General features: G+C 30.6%; 3 protein-coding genes across 8 annotated transcripts in view; all 3 read right to left on the minus strand.

The window, feature by feature from the left end:
- The window catches only part of LOC130629639 (uncharacterized), a 60,459-nt gene extending 54,626 nt beyond the window's left edge, over positions 1–5,833 (minus strand). Inside the window, exons 1-6 of one of the 2 annotated variants that reach the window (XM_057442910.1) lie at positions 5,561–5,833; positions 5,232–5,440; positions 4,980–5,040; positions 4,605–4,909; positions 1,656–1,803; positions 722–978 (exon numbers count right to left, since the gene is read on the minus strand). In XM_057442910.1, coding sequence (XP_057298893.1) covers positions 722–978; positions 1,656–1,803; positions 4,605–4,909; positions 4,980–5,040; positions 5,232–5,440; positions 5,561–5,615 — 1,035 coding nt within the window. In that variant the 5' untranslated portion in view covers positions 5,616–5,833. The remainder of the gene's footprint in view (positions 1–721; positions 979–1,655; positions 1,804–4,604; positions 4,910–4,979; positions 5,041–5,231; positions 5,441–5,560) is intronic. The other variant, XM_057442911.1, reaches the window with a different exon arrangement.
- A 127-nt stretch (positions 5,834–5,960) lies between these two features.
- Positions 5,961–7,530, minus strand: LOC130629832 (uncharacterized). Its single transcript, XM_057443195.1, has 3 exons — positions 7,509–7,530; positions 7,185–7,322; positions 5,961–6,498 (listed from the first exon to the last, which is right to left on the minus strand). The coding sequence occupies exons 1-3, from the start codon at positions 7,528–7,530 to the stop codon at positions 6,158–6,160; spliced, it is 501 nt and encodes a 166-aa protein (XP_057299178.1). The 3' UTR covers positions 5,961–6,157.
- LOC130629641 (uncharacterized) lies at positions 7,185–17,810 on the minus strand. Of its 5 annotated transcripts, none has more exons than XM_057442914.1 (16): positions 17,656–17,810; positions 16,036–16,114; positions 15,418–15,524; positions 13,097–13,286; positions 12,903–12,996; positions 12,110–12,323; positions 10,569–10,608; positions 10,018–10,108; positions 9,678–9,942; positions 9,536–9,587; positions 9,216–9,365; positions 8,952–8,978; positions 8,747–8,865; positions 8,594–8,658; positions 7,509–7,678; positions 7,185–7,322 (listed from the first exon to the last, which is right to left on the minus strand). In XM_057442914.1, the coding sequence occupies exons 1-15, from the start codon at positions 17,704–17,706 to the stop codon at positions 7,543–7,545; spliced, it is 1,680 nt and encodes a 559-aa protein (XP_057298897.1). In that variant the 5' UTR covers positions 17,707–17,810; the 3' UTR covers positions 7,185–7,322; positions 7,509–7,542. The 5 variants fall into 5 exon arrangements, 4 of the variants coding, with proteins under 4 accessions (XP_057298897.1, XP_057298898.1, XP_057298899.1 ...); XM_057442915.1 differs by lacking the exon at positions 17,656–17,810 and adding an exon at positions 16,369–16,529; XM_057442916.1 differs by lacking the exon at positions 17,656–17,810 and having other exon boundaries at positions 15,418–15,544; positions 16,036–16,098.
- Between the last annotated feature and the right edge of the window lie 3,928 nt (positions 17,811–21,738).

Below are 21,738 nucleotides of genomic sequence, written 5' to 3' on the forward strand. Positions count from 1 at the left end.
TTTTTTAACAGTATGCATTTTCTACTGAAATTCAATTGCGTTAAGTGCTACTAAATGTCAAGAACCCTTCCCCTCAGTTTTTAGAAAAGAGACAATATTAATGCTAACATAATTTTTCTCACTTATCATCGAAACTTCTTTTTAATAATAAAAATATACAAGCAGATGCGCGACCTGTCATTGCACACCAGGGTAATAGTTCTTGCATACTGCAGCATGTTGGTGCCAATACCGTAGTGACACCTTTCTCACCTATTGTTTTACCTATTGTTCACCTATTGTTTCACATAGAAATGTCCTACAATAGTTATTTGTACAAACATTATCATTATACGTCATTGCAGTACACCTGTTTGAATGTTTTGTAAGAATATCGAAAGTCATCCACGTTGGAAATAATGGGCTTCACAATTATACAAAAAGGAATCCAGTGTTCCATTGGTTTAAAAACAATGACAATTAAAATGACATATTATGGTATCTATTATTTATGAAAAATAAATTAAGTTTACTATGCTTTTCTCTTTTGTTGGACTAGAATAAGTTAATTGAAATCTTTATCATCAAATTAGTTTTAATTTTTATTTTTTACCTTAATATTTTATAGTGTGAACACATTTTGCCAAAATTCTTTAGAAGTTTTAGTAAGTCATCTCTTCAAGAGAGAAAATAGAAGAAGAGGCTCTCAAGAAAATATCTTATCACAAAAAATAATTGATACCTTTGCAGATGTTTTTGTTCCAACAAATGTTAAGGGCTTCATGGAATCTCCATAGCGTACTTTAAAATTGAGTGTTGCTTTAGTTTTCTGAGTCTGAACAAGTATACCAGTTAATGTAACTTCCATGCCAAACTCATATCTCAGGAAGTGTTGAGCAGATGAACACCAAAATCGAGAAGAATAAATGTTTGGTGATAAAACCAATTGGGTACCATTGATTTTGGGATTGAATATTGAATTTAATGAAAAGGAACATGCTAAACACAAAAATTGTATTTCTTTTAGCCTGAAAGGTAGTGTGTGGAAAACTATGCCGAAGGAAATTATACATTGTAAACTTTAGCTTTGTGAAAGAAATTTATTTTACTTACCATGATTTTCTCAGTTACTTTCAACAAGTGATTTGTTTTAATACTTGTATCATAAGTAATATCCAATATTTATATCACATCAACAGATTTAGTAGCTACAATCTTTTGAAGATTGTAATTGAGAACTAGTTATAACAGATATTTTGAACTTGTACTTGTTTAAAACAGAATTATGACTTTTAAAATATTTGGTTAAATCACAGTACTTATTTTTGTTGACGTTAACACACCAAAATTATGCAGTTTTTCAGACGATTTTAGTCACAGAACAGGTTGTTCAATAATGTAGACATTGTGGAAAATGCAGCTAACACACAAAGACGACCAACAGAAACCCTTTGGCCATATATTTAACCTTATTTACTACAGGCGGCCAACAGATGCAGTTAGGCCATTTTACGAAATAGCCAAAAAATTGCTCTCTCCACAAACATGTCCAGGTTTGTAGTTTCTCTTTATTTAATACAAATAAGGCAACTTGTTCTTACAACAGTCTATTTTTGTATGCAGAGAATACAAAGTCTAGTCCTTTACATTTAATAATCATAGAAACATCTACTTACTCTCAGCACATCCATACAATTCAATTTTCAAACACACAACTTTATTAGCATCTGTTACAACTGGATAAATACGAATATGACGAACAGTAAATGCATCTTGATCAAACCAATGTCGTTTCGTGTAATTAATTGCAGGATATGCAAAGTTCTATTAAATTATATACAGTCATTTTAAGATTTCGATCAAATAAAAGAACAAAACAGACTTATTATCATGTTACTCATGTCAATGAAATTATACAAACGTCTCTTTCAGTTTGTATTTTAAAAAATTCTAAGTACAGCTGATAATATAAAATAGAAATTTGCAGAAGAAAGCGCAAGCTAAAAAATCTGAGGATGTGAAATTTTAGTATAATTTTAATACACACCTTTTTGTTCAAGTTGTCTTATGAAGGTTTTTTTATGTCGACAGTACCCATTTTTCACAAACAGAAACTGAAAACAATGGCTGACAGAAGGCAGCCATGTATAGTTGAATAAATTTAATATTTAGAAATTTCTGTACTTTGAAAGACTATAACAAGGAAGCGAAATTCTATGACACAGTAAAGACTGTATCGTATGTAATTTTTAAATTTTAACAATTAAAAACTTTGTAAACTTTTAAACTTAGCTAAATTAAGTATTCACAAACTTGGTTATTTCATTGAAGATATTACTTTGGTTTGTCTGTTTGGTATTCATATTATTGTGTTCTTAAACTCCTTATTTGAATTTTTATTTTATTTCACCTATACTGTATCACAATCTTTAAACAGCGTTTGCAATCTTTACAGAGCGTTTCATAAACAACATTGCTTTGTTCTTCCAGGATAATTTTGTGTTTTGGTTTAGACAAAGTGCATCGTAGGGTGTCTTTAGAGTTAAGAATGCATTTTACTTTGTGTTGCCTTAAAAATCGACGAAGGATTTCCCTGGTACCTGATACGGAGGGTAGGAATGCTGGTGCGATGAATTCCTCTGATGTTTCCCTATTGTCTAAGATGGATCTTTTCTTTATTTTATTTCTTAATCAAAACACACAACTTCAAGTATACAGCAAGAACATATGTCATACCTAATCAGTTCGAAGAACCGTGGTAAATAATGTTCTTTACAAATATCACAAACACTAAATCCATTTTATTATCGAAAATTGTTGATAACTTTATATCCATGTTTCATAGTGCACACATAAATAGCTGCGTTTTAATGTAATTGCACAATGGATATCAAGTAATGTACCCACCATTCCTCAGTCAACGTATCGTCTTTACTTTTGATATCAGGTAATATTTCTTGGTATAGATACACAATATAGTTTGTAATAACAATGTAACAAATAACAATGATATCAAGAAATGTCAGAATGATTAAAGTGGAATTAATGTTTTCGCAATTCAATTGCGGTATACGAAGTGTTTAAATTTTTGTTATCAGCAGTGACCTTTATTCCTAAAGTATGAAAAGTGAAATAGAGATTATTGTTGTTAGTGATTGTATTTGACTGTATTTGACCCTAAAAATTATTTCCCAAAGCACTCATAGGAAAAATTGCACTCTCATTTTTCCTATTAAAAAAGGAAGTGAATGTAATAAGGCGTTCATCTTAATTTTTATAAAACTTTGAAACTTCCCATCTTATTGGCTAAAAAATCTATGGTCACTAATCCTCAGCGTTTAACAGTAATATAAAAGTTGTGATATCAGATGCCAAATTTTATTCAAAAAGACAAACTGATGCACAATAAGAATACAATGAGGGCTCCATTTTTAATCAGTGTATTTATTTTTATCACATAGTTGAGTTTTTCTAGCACTGTAATTGGGTTAGCTATGACAAAAATACACTATATTTTATTTCTACGGAGAAACGTGTGCAATCTTTACTTATTTTTTAATTCTACAGTGAAAAATGCTTATTTTTCTCTCTGATTGGTTAAGTAAAATTCTTTTTTTCTTAAAAAAAGAGAACTTATCAGGAAGTTTATTCCAAAATTTCCTTCTCAAATAAAACATAATTTTTATGAAAAAGACATAAATATGCACAGTTCAATTATTTTTTTTGTGTACACGTAGTAGCCATTAAAGAGTCATTAAGTAGCAGAAAATATATAGTTCAGGTGTGACTACAGAAATACTTAAAACACATTAAAGAAGATTTGTGGTGTTGTGTTTAATTGGATTATCAAACATAAAGGAATTTACCACAAATTAAATTACATGCATTATGTTGCAATAACTTTCCCTGCTGAACAAAGAACTGCATTAACCATGACTGAAATTGTATTGTCATATTTTTTTCGTTTTTTTACTTAATTCTTTTCGGCACTGTGTGATATCTACTACCTTTTTCCAATAGCTATTAGGATGTGATTAGGGCTAAGTAAGGAACAAGCTTATCCTAAAAAATATGTTTTATTTGTTTAATTTTAATGAACCTTATTTTCTTAAAAAGTTAAAAATCTCAATTAAAATAGTTTAATCAAAATCTACTCATAATCCTGTTTAAAACATTATTAAAGAATCATACCAGCAAGTATTTGTGCCTTTTCCGTATTGGACAAAAGTACTTTCAAAGTCTCCGGATGGACTTAGAATTTGGTTATTCAATTACATCTAATTTCTTGCATCAAAAAGCTAGTGTATGTTAGGCAGTCATATTTTCTGATTTTACAAGGCTGTTTGAGCCTTAATTTAGATAGAACTATAATGTTGCAAAGTTGTGAAGGGTGACAATCAGAATTTAAAACTTAAATATAATGCTTCTTTCAATCTTAGAAGCACGGTAGAGTTATCAATGCGTGGAGTTTACAGATCTACTGACACAGCGAAATTAATAATGAAAGCACTTTCTTCTGCATTTTAACTTCAGAATTTTATCTCTGGCCATTAGGCTAACTTTGCTTAATGAGTTCATTACATACTTTTACGCACTAATAAAAAATATAAAAATATTAAATTTACCCTCTCAACATTCTTGTTATTTACAATCCTTTCTTGCCTAAGATCAACTAAATCATTTGGATCTGTTATACCATACTTTATACGCACATTTGTCACACCTTGTGTACCACCTTGTATTGCAAGACCAGTAATTGTCATAATTCTTCCCAAATCAATCTGTATGTAAGCACTTTTACTGCACCACTTGGAAGGACTGTTTAGTCTGACAGAAGAAATCTGCATATCACTTGAAGAAGCAACAGAAGAAGTCAATCGACCATCAGGTATTACAAAGTTTTCCATCCCGAATGGTTGCAAACATGGTGCTGAAATTAACAAAGTAATCGTAACGTATTTTAATAATTAGGGAGAATTTACACTGCAAAGAATACAAACCTCCTTTTAATGTTTTCTGGATAACTGATGCACTCCAATTTCCTGTTGATGTAGCTTTTATCTAGAAAATTATACTTTAAACAACCAGTATTCTTTTATTGCCTAAATTAAAAACATGCGTGCTGTGAAAGGTTTTCACCTTTCAAATAACTGTAATTGTACATTATGTGGTATTAATAGGACAATAAATAATGTTATAAACACCACCTATGATAGGGATATTTGATAATAACATGTGCAACACTATCAGACCTTGCAAGAGTAGGTACTATATACAGCAAGTCCATTCACAGTTCCCCTATTTAGATTTCCAGAAAATTCTGCAGCTATAATTTCATTGTGATTTCTTCTAGAGCATTCAATGTAATACTTGTCAACAGTTACTCCAGGCGGTTGCCAAGAAAATTCAAGGCTTGTTTGACCTTGACTTTCCTTTATGAAATTCCGGGGTGCATTCAAGGCTAAAAAAAATTAGATATAGCAATGTGTACTTTACAAAAATCGCAATCACAATAAAAACTAGGACAGCAAACTGTCCATGGTTGATACCAAATGTTGAAAAAAAAGCTAGTAAGATCTACCTGTCACTGATATAAAAGCAGATGTAGCAAAGATAAATAAAGATATATACACCATCACAGCTTCTTTTTCTCATAATCTAAGCCATACTTTTCTACAATTTACAAAAAAGATATTATAACATTTTTATACAAAAATAAAGATACAGAGTTTAAGGCAAAATATATTAGTATCACACTACTATTTGCTAAATTGATATTTCCAATACCTTAAACAAAACTTTGTTAATAGATCTAGAAACAATTCAACAAAACTTGAAATACACAGACTTAATTTAAATTCACAACTAAAACAAACAATTTTTTAAGGACAGCTCTTTTAAAAATCGCAATATTAAAGAATAAAAATCACAAGCAATGAAACATAACATTTTAAAACTCAATTCATTTAAAACAACAAATGTAATATTTTCAGGATCATATAATCATAACCATTAACAATTAAAACTCTATAAACTCTAAATAAAAATAAGGTATTCCTATGTAAAAAATAATACATTATTTAAAAAAGTGAAAACAGGATTTAGAATAAAAAATTAGTACAAACTGTACATTATCTAATAAAGATTTTTAAAATATAAAAACATGAATAAATTTCTTTTAACTGTTTTTGTAATATTCTGACTTTTTATTCTTGTTTGATGTCAATTGAGAGTAAGTTACATCTTCTTCAGTAGGTACTAAACCAGTGTAATGTGTCTTTAACTCTATTGATTCTTTCACATCTTCATATACTTCATCAGTAACAGGATTTTGAATCACAGATGCATTGGTAACATAGGGAAGATCAGTGTAAACAGGTTCAGGAAGTGATTTTTCTGTAGACTTTGTTTTCTGCAGTCTTTTGAATTTCACAATGCATACAACAATTATTATCAATAAAATAATGGTCACAATACTGCCAGTGATGATGATGTATTGTTTGCTGCTTTTTTCCTTTTCTAAAATGGTAATTTTAAAAACACATTATTTTAAGGATCAGTGAAGACTTGTTTAAAAAATATGCCATTCTGCTAAAGACTCTCTTTTATTTCTAAGATATTACTAGTCAAACACAAGAACAAAACCGCAAAACAAAAAGTCAAAAGCAAATAATGTCCACTGACTTTGGGATGTTGTGGAGCTCACAAGATCTTACTTTCAATTTTATTATAATTTTATTAAAATAGTATTGTAGCCAGTAGAAAATTGATATGCATATACAATACCTGAGAGCCCCTGACTCAGTTAAGTTATTTAATTAGTTATTAGTTATTGTTTTCAACATTTTATATATATTTTATCTACACATCATTGCGATCATGGCTTACATTCGAGTTTAAAGTCATTTAACTAGCTTTATAAACATTTTTATAAACAAAACAGGTGAATTGGTTCGACATAAACCTTTAAATAAATATGCATAAAAATTGCAGCAAAACAACCTTTACTTTTATTCATAGGATTTATATCTTTGGTTTGGATTTAGTTGTTCTCTGTTTCAAAGTTACTAGTGTGGAAAATCAATGGACATGTATTATGGTTTTGCATGAATTTGTTATTGGGAGCAAAACAATTTATTCATGAAAACTACAAAACAATATAATTGGGTCCCCAAGCGCAGAAAATAAGTATAATAATGCCATGCCTTTTTTCACACAGCTAAAACCATTTCCTTGATAATCTTCAGAACAAGCACAAGCATATGATAGCCAATCAGGTAGATTCATGCACACAGCATTATCATCACAGTATTTAATAGCTGAAGATTCGCATTCATTAAAATCTGAAAATGTCAAAAAATGTTTTTATATATATTTCTGCCCCCAAAATAAAATAACAAAAAATAGAAAAAGAGGGCATTTTTTGGTTACAATTCAAATTAAATGGAGTCAGGAGTAAAATACATTATCAAAGATAACAAAAACAAAAGTTTAAAAGAAAATATATGGAAAATATAAAAAACTGTTACCCTTTACAACCATTGATGTCATGATAATATCTGCTTAAAAATCTGAACTGTGTAAAAAAAGCTTATATCTGTTTCTTTGTAGAATAAAGTGAACCAATTTCTCAATTTCTTTCACATCAGCTGTTATATTGTGTTGTAAGGTAATGACAAATTCAATTGAATTTTCGGTCCTGAAATAGAATTAGGTCTAAATTTCACGATTAACAAAAAATATGTTATAGACGTATGATATAAGTAAACCAGCTTCCACACACACATTGACAGTCATAATCAATTTCAAGTAATCAAAAATGGCGTTCAATGTTTACAATTCGTGCTACTGCGCTTCCGTAAGTTTGGATCTCCTCATAAATGTCACGTTGATACTTTAGGACTGTAAAAGCCCCAGGTAACTAATCTGGCTCAATAGTTTCATCACAATGTGTATAATTAGCGAAGTGGTAATGTTCCCACTTGGGAAGTTGATGATCCTGAGATCGAAACTGATGACGTTACATTCCTACATCTTTATACAAACTTTTCTATACATGCAGCTGGCCAGACTATTTTACTCTTTTTGCTCTTTACTATTCACAATTAAACGAACCATCTCTTTGCGTACCAAAAAAAGTTAGGTATAGTACAGTTGAATTTGATCACAGAGCTAGGCTACGAGATTATTTTGACTAGCGCGTGCTAAACTCGACTTTGTTCCCTGTTATGGCCCAAACTATAGCAAAAGCAATGACCAACCAATACAGGCGTAACTTTTAGTACCAAAAAATTGTAAATTTGTTGATGTGATTTAAAAATACAGTGGTCAGGCAGCTAGAAATGACAATAAATTTCTTCTTCACTTTTTCTCATTTTTTTTGCTTTATGTTTCAGGAAACATATTGTTAAACCTCAGAATGAAAAATAATCGCGACTTTCTGATAAAATCCTAGCAAAAAAAAATAAATCGACCTGGGTGCGGTTCAAACATACGTCAAACACCGGAGGCACTCAAAATCAGTGAAAAATCCCCCATTGTCAGACACCTTAGCTCCTTATCAATATCTAGTTTCTACTAGGTAGATAAAAAAGACTAATAATATAGCGCTTACACAAAACCTTTCTCTGTTAATATATTACTTCCACTCGCAGACAATTCATAAAACAGAATTTTCACCTAAAATAAGTTTAAAAAATGTCAAAGTTAGAAGAATATCAACGTATTAACTTTTTAAGATGGAAATAAATGTACAAATAGTAATTACTCTAGTAAAAACAGCTTCAACAAAACTTGAGAAAAGTTTCTTTAATTGGTCCTTTTCTAATTTCCTACTATTAAAATAAACATTTCTGTAATTGCATTTGATCCTCACATTACATTGAGCTAAAAGAAAAAAAATATTGTGTTATATAAATTTAAATTGCTATGTATAAAATAACCTTGAAATGTTAAAAACAAAATAAACATACCAGATATGTTATATGAAAGAGGAATGTCTAAACAAAAGAAAACCAAGACATAATAGCACATTAGAAAAGAAAATATTCCTAAGAAACAAATTACTACCTGTTACAACTAATTTAATACTTTTAGTGAAATATTTCGGTTGCAATTTTATCTTTGCTAGTACTTTACAGTTATATGTACCACTGTCTTCTAATTTTATATTTTTTATTTTCAATTTGTAAGTTCTATCTTTAAGTTCAGTTACAACTTTTTACTGAATCCATTACTTGGTATAAAGATTTTGTTCGTTCCCAGTGCCACAACAGAGTTGTTTTTTGAACAGCTAACTGTATCGATTTCAAAATCTCTACATATACTCCAGCTTATAAAAATTTCCGAACCAGTACGAGCCAACACAATGCTTTGGGTAGCTTTAACTAAACAAAGTCAGACAAAATGTACTAATTGTGATTAGGGACTGCCTTGCATCGACAATACAACTTGTTTTTCTATAAGTATGCAGTTTTAATTTAAGGTATATTTAAATCTTAAAACACAAAATTTTCTTTCTTATACGTAAGAATGTTCCAAAATATTAAATTCATACCGACTTGAGGCAATGTGATAAAGTAACTCCAAGGAGATGAAAAGAAGATGGTCTAAATAATATTTAGTAGTATTCGTGAATAATATTATAGGTAAAAAAATGATATACATGTATTTAGATTGTTTGTATAACAAACTCTTACCTCGTTATAAAGAGATTTCAGATAGATAGAATAAGTGGTCCCAGGTTTTAATTTGACATTAAAAAATTTAATATCATGAACAGAAGATACATATGTTTTTTCATTGCCAACAACAAAGTTTCTCAGCTCATTAAACATAGCTGCAGAAAATTCAGATGTGATGTATGGATGACCAGGCTTTACAGAATCAAAATAAGGTGTAAGATTAGTTGGTTCAGGATAACTAGAGTTGATAGAGTCTTCTGCTACTATTATTTGATAGTACCTAAAAAAATAGAAACTATTAGTTTACGTAGTTCGTCAAACTCTCCTTAGGATCATTCCCTTCATGACAATTTACCTGATGTAGCTTGGCCCAGCGGATAATTTTAATGAAACAGTGTTTGAGGTAACCATTGTAGCCTTACCAATTGCCCTTAAATCATTTCGTGCTAAAAACAAATAAACAAATATATATATGGAAAACTCTCACATTAACGAAACATGGTTATTCACGCACAAAAAAGTAAAAACATCAAACATCTTTAAAATCTATCTACTGTGTACAAAGCAACTCAAGACAGGGTGTCTCAAATTTTTTAATACTTCCTAGGTTTTCAATATTCTCTTCTTTTTTTTTTTTTGAGTTTTTTTACATTAATTTTTGTCACATCACAAGTTCTCTAAGTAAACAGAAACATGGGAAATCCCTTTTTTCAAAATCAAGCTGAAAGTAAAGAAGACCTAAAATAGCATTGTCATACATTCAAACTTAAAGGAAGGAAAGGACTAAGGAAACCAGAAGACATAAAAAAAGTAACAGTAAATAACAATGGCAATACTTTCCTAAATTAATTTCCTAAAAATTGTAAATGAAAAACAATAGCACTGGTTAACAAAATAAACACAAACCTAGTAAAACACTCTTATGGATACCATATAGCAACACACCCTAAAATAATAGATAAATTAATGTATGAAAACTATTTTATGTACCTCAAGCGCCTTCTGCAGTAAGTTGTTATTATTGTATTGGTCTCCATATTTTATGTATGTATTTTAAATTGATGGTGATAGGTCTATTCCAGACTTTCCAAAGAGTAATTCACCATCTGACAAGCAATTTGGTCGATGTCTACAAGTTAATGACTAGTTCGTCATAAAAGTTTTAAATTCGTACAGCTTCTGTTCTGTTCAAGACAGCCTTTTCACTTGTGTTTGCATAAATGTGTCTTTTATCAATAAGCATCACTGTGCAAAAATTCATCTTTTTTAATTGGTCTCTTATAACTTTTTGAGCTTTATAAGGCACAAATAACAGGGAAACTTTCTTGAAAACGATAAAAAATTTTTCTTGGCCACCCCATTGAACAAAAACTTGCATAGCAAAATGTGTTTTTAGAGTGACAAGTTGGAAATGGTATACTTGAGTAGCCAGTATTTATTTAGTATAGAGGACAATTAGTTTATACTTGTAGTGGCTAAGAAATTATATTTTTTTTTAGTTTTTTTACCATTCATACCGCAGTTAACCAACTTGCGACATATGATTCACCTGAATCTCTTATAATAATACAGAGAGTGTGTCTGTCTGTAACAGGCAAGGTGGATGTGTTCATTGTTCTTTGATGTAGCCGAAGAACTGATGTCTCAAATGTTAAATTTTCTGACGTTACGGCACGACGTCAATAACATTACTTGAACATCAATATCTTATATTTATTTATGAAGCCATCACAGTGTACTTAAAACTTTGAGGCCACATAACTTAGAAACGAGGAAGTGATGTCAGTGATTTTTCACCGCATGGGTTACTAGGGACCCCTTGGGGCCAATTTGGGTAGATTTTCCAAACCTAGGTACCCGAATCCGTTTCGGAATGGACGTATTAATGAAGTAATCGAAAAACCTTTAAACCCTAATATCTCTGCAACCGTCTGTCACAGATACACGATCCTATACATTTACTTGATCAGCGTTTCAAGATCTATACGATGAAGGCGTCTGTCAAAAACATATCATCCTATACATTATTTTGATCAGCTATTCAAGCTCTACACAATACAGGCAACAAGTGAACGAATTTCTAAAAAAAATCCTTTGATGGGTTTTTGCTGACATCATTAAAATTCCAGTGACGGTTCTCTTTGTCATTGCTCTCCTGTCTAAGTGAATTTTTCCATGGGCTCTATCGACTAGTTTATAAATATAACAAAATAATTTACAAAGAGGTGGCAAGCCACCGCAATGATGAACTCAACCTAGGTCTTTGAAAATAAGCTAGAGGTTGTACTCCTCTAGAGAACATGCCTCTAAAAGCACAATTCTTCCTTTTTACAGGGAATTAATTAAAAGAAATATAAAAAAATAAAAAGGACACAACACATCTGAAAAGATGAACAGAACTTTAACCAAGGGCAGGTAGGTTTCGACCCATATAACCAAAAGCTTACTGTTTCATTTAAAACTGCCCTCCAGCAAAACAGATATGTTTCTGTGAGGGAGAACTTTCTAATCGTACCAGCAATAGTAACATCTTCAACACCTTTGTATATGTCGACATTTAGAGGCACATGGGTGGATGCTGTTTCAATCATTAATGTGGTATTGTTTAATCCATATGAACAGTCTAACTTCCAGTATTTTTTAATGGTTAGTTGGTAGAAACTAAAAATGCAAAAAGGTAATATTTTCAACTTAAAATGATAATATTTTGCAGATGTTCCCTAACATATAAACATTTGAAAATAACCTAACATTTTCTATAGGTTGGTAAAAGTCTTTTCCATAAAAATAGAGGGAAATTTGACCCCTCCTTTACGTTTGTCTTAACTATTGTATACAGAATTATTTGGTTTTGTAAATAGAAAAAACTCTACTTTTTACTTTCATCGGTTCCCTGTCAACCATTGGGAGTTGCAATTTTTCTAAAATTTAGTTAAACTAAATGTTTATAACTCCAGATGAACTTGATGAACTTGACTTGCTGTAGAATTTAACAAAAATTTCAGAAAATATAATACAATGCACTGCTAAACTTCATTGTGTCGCAGTTATAGGCACTGAAGCACAGGTAGAAAAACAGTATCAATTCTTAAAAAACCAAATGTTGCAAGCAAGTTACAAGTTAAATAAAGACTCAAATTTAAACACCTGTTATTACCCCATTTTGAAGAATTCCTATGTGGTATACAGAAGGTTCACAAAGGGTAAAACTATTTTATGGCGTTCTTTAACCATGCCTACCGTATTGGTCCAGTTTCATCTGACGCTGAATTCAATGTTAAAACAGTTTTTTGCATTCCGAGCTTTTCTACAGTTATGGGTGGCGCATTGGGCTCTAAAGTATGAAAAAATATGAGATAAGCTAAGTAGTTCTACAAATGAATAAACTCAAGTAAATATAAAATAAGTAAAATAAAATAAACTCAAAAACACACTGTCATATGGAGTAACTGCAGTTGTTATATTGGAAGCAGGTCCTACGAAAGCATTGTTTTCTGTTTTGACATTAAAAAAGTAGGTTGTTCCTGGATAAAGATTTTGTATATCAAAGTGTGTACAGTTGATGGCGATAGTTTTTTGATGTAAAAAGGATGAATTGTATGTCTTTAATCCCTTCAGGGTAACCTACAAAAACAACAAAACATAAGCAAACAACTGTTAATATGTTAGTTAGCTGGAAATACATGAACATTTATGAACTAATATGTTTTCATATTTTTCTTAATCAGAAGCCACTTTGGTCAGATTAATGCAATAAAGAAAACAAGCAAAGTAGTTCTATTAATTTTATATAATAATACGAAGTGTCTGTGACAGGCATAATGGTTGTGTTTATTTTCCTTTGAGGTCGCCAAAAATTTTTTTAAAGTAACCCAAAAAATTATATATTATTTGTTAACGATCTAGACGTTACGAGACGACGTTAATGTATTTACACTGGTGTCAAAACCTTATTAATTAGAAACGGCTGGAAATAACTGACGTCATTCTCTGTGTGGGTAACTAGGGGCCACCAAAGACCAAATTGCGTCAGTTTTCCATAGCTGCATACCACCCGTTTTGGAACAGACAGGTTGATGACGCCTTTGAAATACCTTTAAAGCCCAATATTATACACTGCTTTCTCTTTGCTGATGACAGCAAATTTTTAAACCCTTATATCTTCTTAATCGTTGGTTGAAAGTACATGATACTACACATTATAATGATCAGCGTTTCAAGCTCTACACATGCAAAGGGAAGGAAGGCCAAATAAATTTCTGAAACATTTTTGTGTATGGAGGGGTCATTTTTTATGATGATGGATCTTTTTTATTTCATCTTTGCCAAAGTAAATTTTTCAACGGGTCTTATCAACTAGTAATAATAATAATAATAATAATAACAATATAATGCACATGCAATCGCATACGCATGTGCAATAGTTGTTTTATGTGAAGCTAGAAATTAACTTATGGTTGCAAACAGACAAATTATAGAATATGACTATAGGTGACCTGGTACCTTTTTTTTCATCTTTTATCACCTTAAAATTGTGAAAGAGCTTTCATATTACATTTTTGGGCGTTTAACAAGCTCATTTGCACATCTAAGTCAGATGATTGATTTTTAATGTCAACTATGTTCTTGTAAGCTAACAAACAACTGTGGCGCATTCTGTGTGAATACGATGTCTCCTTCTTTCTTTTTGGATGGGTAGTTTTTTCGCCAAAACGGTGTCAGCCAAAAGACTTAAGTCAAAGAAGGTCGACCAAACAACATCAGTCAAACAATGTCAGTCAGTTTGAAAGTCAACATTATTTCTTATATAGAGTCATTAAGTATTGATTAATTTGATATAACTTGATAAAACATCAGAAAAAAAGACTGATTTATTTTTTAAAAATGAAATTTAGTTAAATCCATTCTCTTAAAATGTGTTAATTGTTCCTGACGTGGATTATATTGTTTGCTGACGCACTAGAGAAAGCTACTAGCAAATATTTAAACTTTTTCCTACGCAAAATTTTGAGCATTAAAAAATACTTAGAAGTAATTCTTAAATAATTGTTGAAAATATGCTTCAACTAAAATTGTTAAAGAACGTGATCACACTAAAAAAAGGTTAATACTCAATGTAAAGAGCACATTTTTAAAATACACACGATCGAATACACTAATAGTTCAATTGATACACATTGAAAAGTAAAAAAAATGATACATCTTATGATGTAACTTACTCAAGGCCCAGCTCTGTCATTTCCATACAGTATGAAAAAAATTTATAACATTTGTAAATAAAATTTATCATGTTAAAATCCTACATTTATTTAATTAGATTCTTACAAATAAGTGAGTGTCAATTTCACACTACACTTTCACACATACTATCATGCAACAAGTAAGAAATAACATATTTTCCCACGATCAAATACACTAATAGTTAAACTAATAGACATTGAAAAGTAAGAAAATGTTACATCTTTTGTGATTTCAATCTTACCTTTATTTAATTATATTCTTAATAAAAATTTTGAGTGTCAATTTACACTACACTTTCACAAACACCATCAGGTAAAAGATAACATTATCAACGCAATGATAAACCTTAGAATTTGTCACAATATTTCATACTTCAAAAATAGGACTAAGAAATTTATTTTCTTATTCTTTTTAAGTGTATCAGATAGTAGACTAAGCTCTTCAAATAATATTTATACCTGATTATTATTTCTTCGGATTTTAGAAAACATATAAAATGTTAAATAATACTTGCCAGATATTGTTTTAAAATACCATTAATATGAAGTGAATTTTTCCAAATCAATTTTACATGACTGGGTGACATGATGATCGCTTTTAATTCTCTTGGTTGTGACGGTACTAATATTAAAAATGCTCTTCTATAAATTAAAAATAAAAAAATAAAAATTGCTTTACTTCCTCTCATTAATTTAAATCAAATTTAAGTTCTAACATTATGGGGAGGTATTATGATATTTATTTAACAGTTCTGTAAATAAACTAGTGATAACCAATTTAAAATAAATTTGTTATCTTGTTTTAAACTTCTTTTACAAAACCAACTAGTTAATATCACTAAATCATTATCATTACAATAAAATTAAAAAGCTTATGGTTATTACAATTAAATGTTTTTACTGAAAAAAATGTAGATATAAATAGCTAAATATAAATTTTTTCATTACCTATCCTTATACTTTTTTTTCACATTCCATGCTATTACTTCTATTAAAAAATTTGTTACTTATGAAAACAAAAATCAACTAAGAATAAAACTAAGCTAAATTAATACACAATGTCTAGTAATTTATTAAAAGAAAAAATAATTCATTCATAATTAAAAGCTAAACTGTATTTACAAATTGATTACCTGTTGTGTCAGTTTTTACAGCAACTACAGAATTCAATAGTACTGCCATGTCTGATGCAAATGAGAAAAAAGTTTTCATCTAAAAAACAAAGCAAGGAATTAATTCTTTAATTTTAAACAACTACACCTGATAACCTACACTTGTTAATCAGTATGTGTCTTGCAGAAGCATTCAGCAACTGTATTGGTAAGTCTAATTTACACGCATACTGTGTTCCTTTAAATTAAGAATTGGATAAATAAGAAGTTTTAGCTAACTTAAAGTCACACTCTACGCAGGTAGCAGTATTGTGCATAGTGGATAATTGTGGGTGTACCAACATGTTAGATTACCTTACATTCATACATTGTAAATGGTAATAATGGATGAACTGTGGCATACGCTTTTGTGCTTGATATGTTGTCAATAAAAATAATCTTTGCACATCTTATTTGGCAACATTCAATTCTATATTTAGATATTTATTCTTTTCCATTTAAAATCCATCCAAATGTTACAGATGTTGCATTTTGAGTAAGTACAGAAAAGTTTTTTGGTGCTAAAAACAGGAAAAAAATTATTGAAACAGTGTGTAAAGTGTGTATAACAAAACACAGAACATAACATAACTGGAATCAATACAAAACTCACGCCATTTTTAAATAAATTTCAAATTGCGTTTCACTGCAAAAACAGAAAACTATCTTAAGAAAGAGCAAATTTTCAAACTAAGGAGTGTAACAAAAGAGTTGAATCTGATATTTGCTAACTATTTTTAAGATGCAAAAACAACAGAAGTGTATACAAAAAATTTATGTAATAAAATGTTAGTTTACAAACATTCTAACCTTCGTAAACTTTTGACAGAACAAATGACGATATTTTAGCAGGGAGAAAATAATTTTGAAACATGTACTGATATGCACACATATATTCTTTGGTACACTTCAATTTTTTATTCACTTGATTATCACATTCACCAAATCTCAACAAAAACTTGTCAATATTACTCTTAAAAGTGAGTAATGACTTATATAATGTAGTTGGGCTTTGGTTCCAAATCTCAGTGATTGTATAATTTCCATCATTTGAAATTGTTTTGTCATTCAAACTCCATTGTATGTTTGGATGAGTGCCAAATGCTGCACATTGTAAGCTGTTGTTTACTCTGTTAATTACAACACCAGGAAGTTTATCTAACACAGGAAGATAATCTAGTTTGTAAAATCTACCTTTGCTATAAGGTTAAGGTTAATATTTTTATACAGAGGAAGTTCAGATATTGTACTGAAAAAACGGAAAAGATAAACCCTATTTACGAAATATGCTAATAATACGAAATTTCATAATGGATTATTAAATATACTATGTTAATTTAAACATGTTATGTGATCAGAAAATTTTATATGCTCAGCGGTAAAGTAGGTTTTTATTTTGTTACTGGCTACATGAGTTAAAAGTCCAAACTTTTGTTCTCATTGACATAAAATTTTAAGTCGTTTGGAAGAATGTCTAACAAATTCGAAACCAAATCAAATCTGCTTTGTTATAAGTAATAGTACCAGCCTGATTCCCCTTTATTTTTTAATGGTTTTTTAGGTTGTGTATATTTATTTCAAGAAATTTAGTCCTGCACAAACCTCCATTGCTTCCCATAATCTCCAATCTTCCACCACATCCTTGATCACCATTTACTTTATTATTACAATCCATTTCATGCAATCTAATGCAGTTTGCTTTTAACATAGTTGGAAGAGTAGCTAGTTGTGTTTTGTATCTATTGTTGCTCCCTGTGAATTCCTGAAGAATAATCAAAACTATACCAAGTGAACTCTTTAAGCCTATTTGGTATGGGGCGTTTTGATTCATGTAAGAATGGGGGCATAAACTGCCCGCGGACTGTAACTTTAGATCTGTTTGGTTTTTATTGGCGAAAATTGGCACAAACATTATTATAATTCCTTTTTTAGTTATAGCCTACTTTATAAGGACTTTTAGGTTCACATTGGCCAAACATGAATAGCACTTGACTTGTTGAGCTTCAACCATGTTTTATAGATTAAAAAAAAGTATAGATCTTATGGATGCAAATAATATTGGTTTAAACTTAGCCTACCATTACACAGAATAAAAACTGTTTGTGTTTTACAAAAAATAGTTAAAACTCTCTGCAACTTCTAACATTAAGCCTTTTGATATTTTATTGTGTTTTACAAATAAAGTTATCCCATTTGCCAACATGGTCGTTATAGAAGCATAACAGTGATAAAAAAATGCACCGAATTTACAATATGCACTAAAAAAGCTAAAGGTACTGTCCGATTAAAAAACGATAACTTTTCAATTATTTTATTAAGTATCAAAAATAATGAAGATTGCACTCTTAAACAACAAAGATATAACCATTACTTAGCACCATGGTTTGTTCGTTATGATCTTATTACAATCGCCTACCACCTTCATGAACTTTCCAACATGGCAAATGGACTGGGTAAATTTATTATTCAGCTTGTGACCTAGTTACCTGCATTCTTATTAGGCGAACCCCTGACTTGCAAATCGAATGACTAATTGTTTATTTATAATTTTTTTCCTTTTCTTAAAATAAGTTTCTCGTGAAATAGCAATGAGTAAAAAATAATTGGCAGGTTCTATGATTTCAAAAAAAAGCAGTGAATGATAAGCTAGTTCCGACTTTTCCAGACATAGACAAACATAACATTGACAGAGATCTTGGGGCAACCCTACTCGCCTAAATGTTGAAGTAGCTCTATGGTGCCTGTGTGATAAATGTGATAGGATGCCTTCTGAAGTAGAATGCTTTTACTGTCACGAGATAGACTCTATTATATACTTTTAATTACATGGTATAAAATTTTCTAGCTTTGGTGGCACTCCATCACAGAGAGAGCAAATGATTGGCAAAACGTTTTGATCCTTGGGCAGGGAAAAAACTTTTAACTTGTTTTTTTTACTGTTGTTGTTAGTGCAATTCACAACAGCACACCACATTATTCTGCCTTTCAACCCTACTGAATGTGCAATCTGAGTCTAATCTCTCTGTGGCGGGACATCTAGTAAAGAGGAAACTAATTCTTCACTTTTGACTGGTTAGCTTTATAGTAGCTGGAAACAACTATGTAAACGTAAGGCCGAAGACATATTGGACCTTAAGTTTTATTAGCGAATGTGTACAGAATTGGCACAATGTGTGTTAAACTTAAGGTCTAGACACCTCTCCCGCCTTCGATTTTTAATTCATACTAGTCGACAAAGCCCGTGGAAAAATCCACTGAGGCAGGATAAATATGAAAAATAAGCGTCATTCGAATTTTGCTGGCCCGTCTAGACCTTAGAATTAAAATTTTTTTTGGAAATTTGTATACCTGTTGCCTTCATCGTATAGATCTTGAAACGCTGAGCAAGAAAATGTATAGGATCATGTACTTTTGACAAACGGTTGCAGAGATATTAGGGTTTAAAGGTTTTTTGATGACGTCATCAACCCGTCCATTCCGAACGAATTCGGGGACCCAGGTTTGGGAATATAACCCAAATTGGTCCTAGGTGGTCCCTAGTTTCCCACGCGGTGAAAAATCATTGACGTCACCACCTCGTTTTCAAGTTATTTGGCCTCAAAGTTTTAGGTGCACTGTAATGGCTTCATTAATTTAATATAGAATATTGACGTTAAAGTAGTGTTATTTTCATCGCGCCGTAACGTCAGAAAATTTGACATATTAGAGATGCATTTTTCGGCAACATCAAAGGAAAATAAAGAAATCCACTTTGCCTGTCACAGACACACAGACAGACACACTTAGCGTATTATTATATAGATGAATAATTCATGAAAAACGGTCTTTCACAATACAGAGGGTAAGATTTTTAAGCATATAATACAAGTATAAACCTAGTCCACGTTTTATCTATTTTGGAGAGTTCGGCACGCTACGGGTAAATACGCCACACGCTACATATTATTTTAGCCTTAGGTTAGTGCCTATCATCCACCATCCATATAAACAATCGAAACGAGAGATCACATGCTCTTTTTGTAAACAAGAATGAGATGTTGTTCAGTTGGTTTTAGGTAAGAAAACAAATAACTATTTACTTATTTTATAGAAATTAGTTACAAATATGAATTTTTTGTCACAATGGTAGTTGATTTTTAATCAAACAGTACCTTTAATTAGCAAGAAGAGTAGTTTCCTGTGCATTTTAACTTCCAGAGATAAATTTCATGTGCAGTAAAAATTGATTCAAAATAAGAGCACATATGAGGTCAATCACATAAGGAATTTTATTTCAGAATGGTAGGCTAACTTAATTAAGTAATTTTAAGGGTACACAACATTTTAAACCACATATACAAAATGCTATGCTAGAAATATAAGTAACACACATATAAAAGTATAAAAAGATTAGATTTACCCTCTTAACATTACGGTAATTTACAATCTCTTCTTGCCAAAGATCAACTAAATCATTTGAACTTGTTATACCATATTTGATGTTTACATATGGCACATCCTCTGTATCACCTTGTATTGCAAGACCAGTAATTGTCATAATTCTTCCCAAATCAATCTGAATGGATGCATTTCTACTGCACCAATTGAAAGGACTGTTCAATCGAACAGAAGAAATATTTATATTTGTAAAAGGAGCAAATGATTTTAACCTGTTATCAGGTATTACGTTATTTTCCATCCCAAGCGGCTGCAAACATGGTGCTAAAATTAACAAAATAATCTTAAGGTATTTTCATAATTTAGCAGAATTTGTATTGCAAAGGATACAAACCTCCTTTCAATGTTTTCTGGATAACTGACGCACTCCAAGTTCCATTCGATGTAGCTTTTACCTGAAAGATGATACTTTAACTAGTATTCTTTTTATTGCTCTAATTATAAACATACGTGCTTTCAAAGGTTTTCACGTTCCAAATAACTCGAATTGCACAATATGTTGTATTAAAAATGCAATAAATAAAGGTAAAAACACCATATGGAAATTTAATAATTACATGTGCAACACTATCAAACCTTGCAAGAGTAGGTACTGTATACAGCAAGTCCATGCACAGTTCCTCCATTTACATTCCCAGAAAAGTCTGCAACTATAATTTCTCTGCCATTTCTTCTAGAGCATTCTATGTAATACTTGAGATTGTTAACTCCAGGGTAAGATGGAGATTTCCATGCAAATGTAAGGCTTGTTTGACTCTGATTTTCGTTTTTGAAATTTATAGGTGCATCCAACGCTAAACAAAATAGAACTAGAAATGTGTACATTACAAAAATCATACTAAAAACTAGGGAAAAAAACATGTCCATGGTTGACTCTAAATATTGAAAGTAAAGTACGAAAACCTACCTGCCACTGATATGAGAGCATATGTAGCAAAGAAAAATAAAGGTATATACACCATCACAGCTTCTTTCTCTCATAATCTAAGTCATACTTTTCTGCAATTTTTAAAAAGAATATTACATTTTTATACGAAAAATAAAGACACAAAGTCTAAAGCACATTATAACAGTATCACACTGCTATTTGATAAAAATTGTAGATTCCTATAACTCATACTCAGCTTAGTTTGAATTGTTCTAAATTCATAAAATTTGGAATAACAACTAAAACAAATATTTTTTTTCTTGTAATAAATCTTGCAATATTGAAGAGTAAAACATATATAAAATCACAAACAAACAGTA

Source organism: Hydractinia symbiolongicarpus, chromosome 2, assembly GCF_029227915.1.
Source record: "Hydractinia symbiolongicarpus strain clone_291-10 chromosome 2, HSymV2.1, whole genome shotgun sequence".
In the NCBI taxonomy this organism is placed as follows: domain Eukaryota; kingdom Metazoa; phylum Cnidaria; class Hydrozoa; order Anthoathecata; family Hydractiniidae; genus Hydractinia; species Hydractinia symbiolongicarpus.

Excerpts from the sequence above, each read along its gene's own strand:
- LOC130629641 (XM_057442914.1), bottom strand. The coding sequence starts at position 17,706 with ATGGTGATCAAGGATGTGGTGGAAGATTGGAGATTATGGGAAGCAATG. Across the intron at positions 9,943-10,017 it reads GCTGGGCCAAGCTACATCAG|GTACTATCAAATAATAGTAG; the intron begins GTAAATTGTCAT and ends CTATTTTTTTAG. Across the intron at positions 9,366-9,535 it reads TATCACATTGCCTCAAGTCG|TTAAAGCTACCCAAAGCATT; the intron begins GTATGAATTTAA and ends GACTTTGTTTAG.
- LOC130629832 (XM_057443195.1), bottom strand. The coding sequence starts at position 7,530 with ATGACATCAATGGTTGTAAAGG. Across the intron at positions 7,323-7,508 it reads GACATCAATGGTTGTAAAGG|ATTTTAATGAATGCGAATCT; the intron begins GTAACAGTTTTT and ends TGACATTTTCAG. Across the intron at positions 6,499-7,184 it reads TTTTAGCTGTGTGAAAAAAG|AAAAGGAAAAAAGCAGCAAA; the intron begins GCATGGCATTAT and ends TTACCATTTTAG.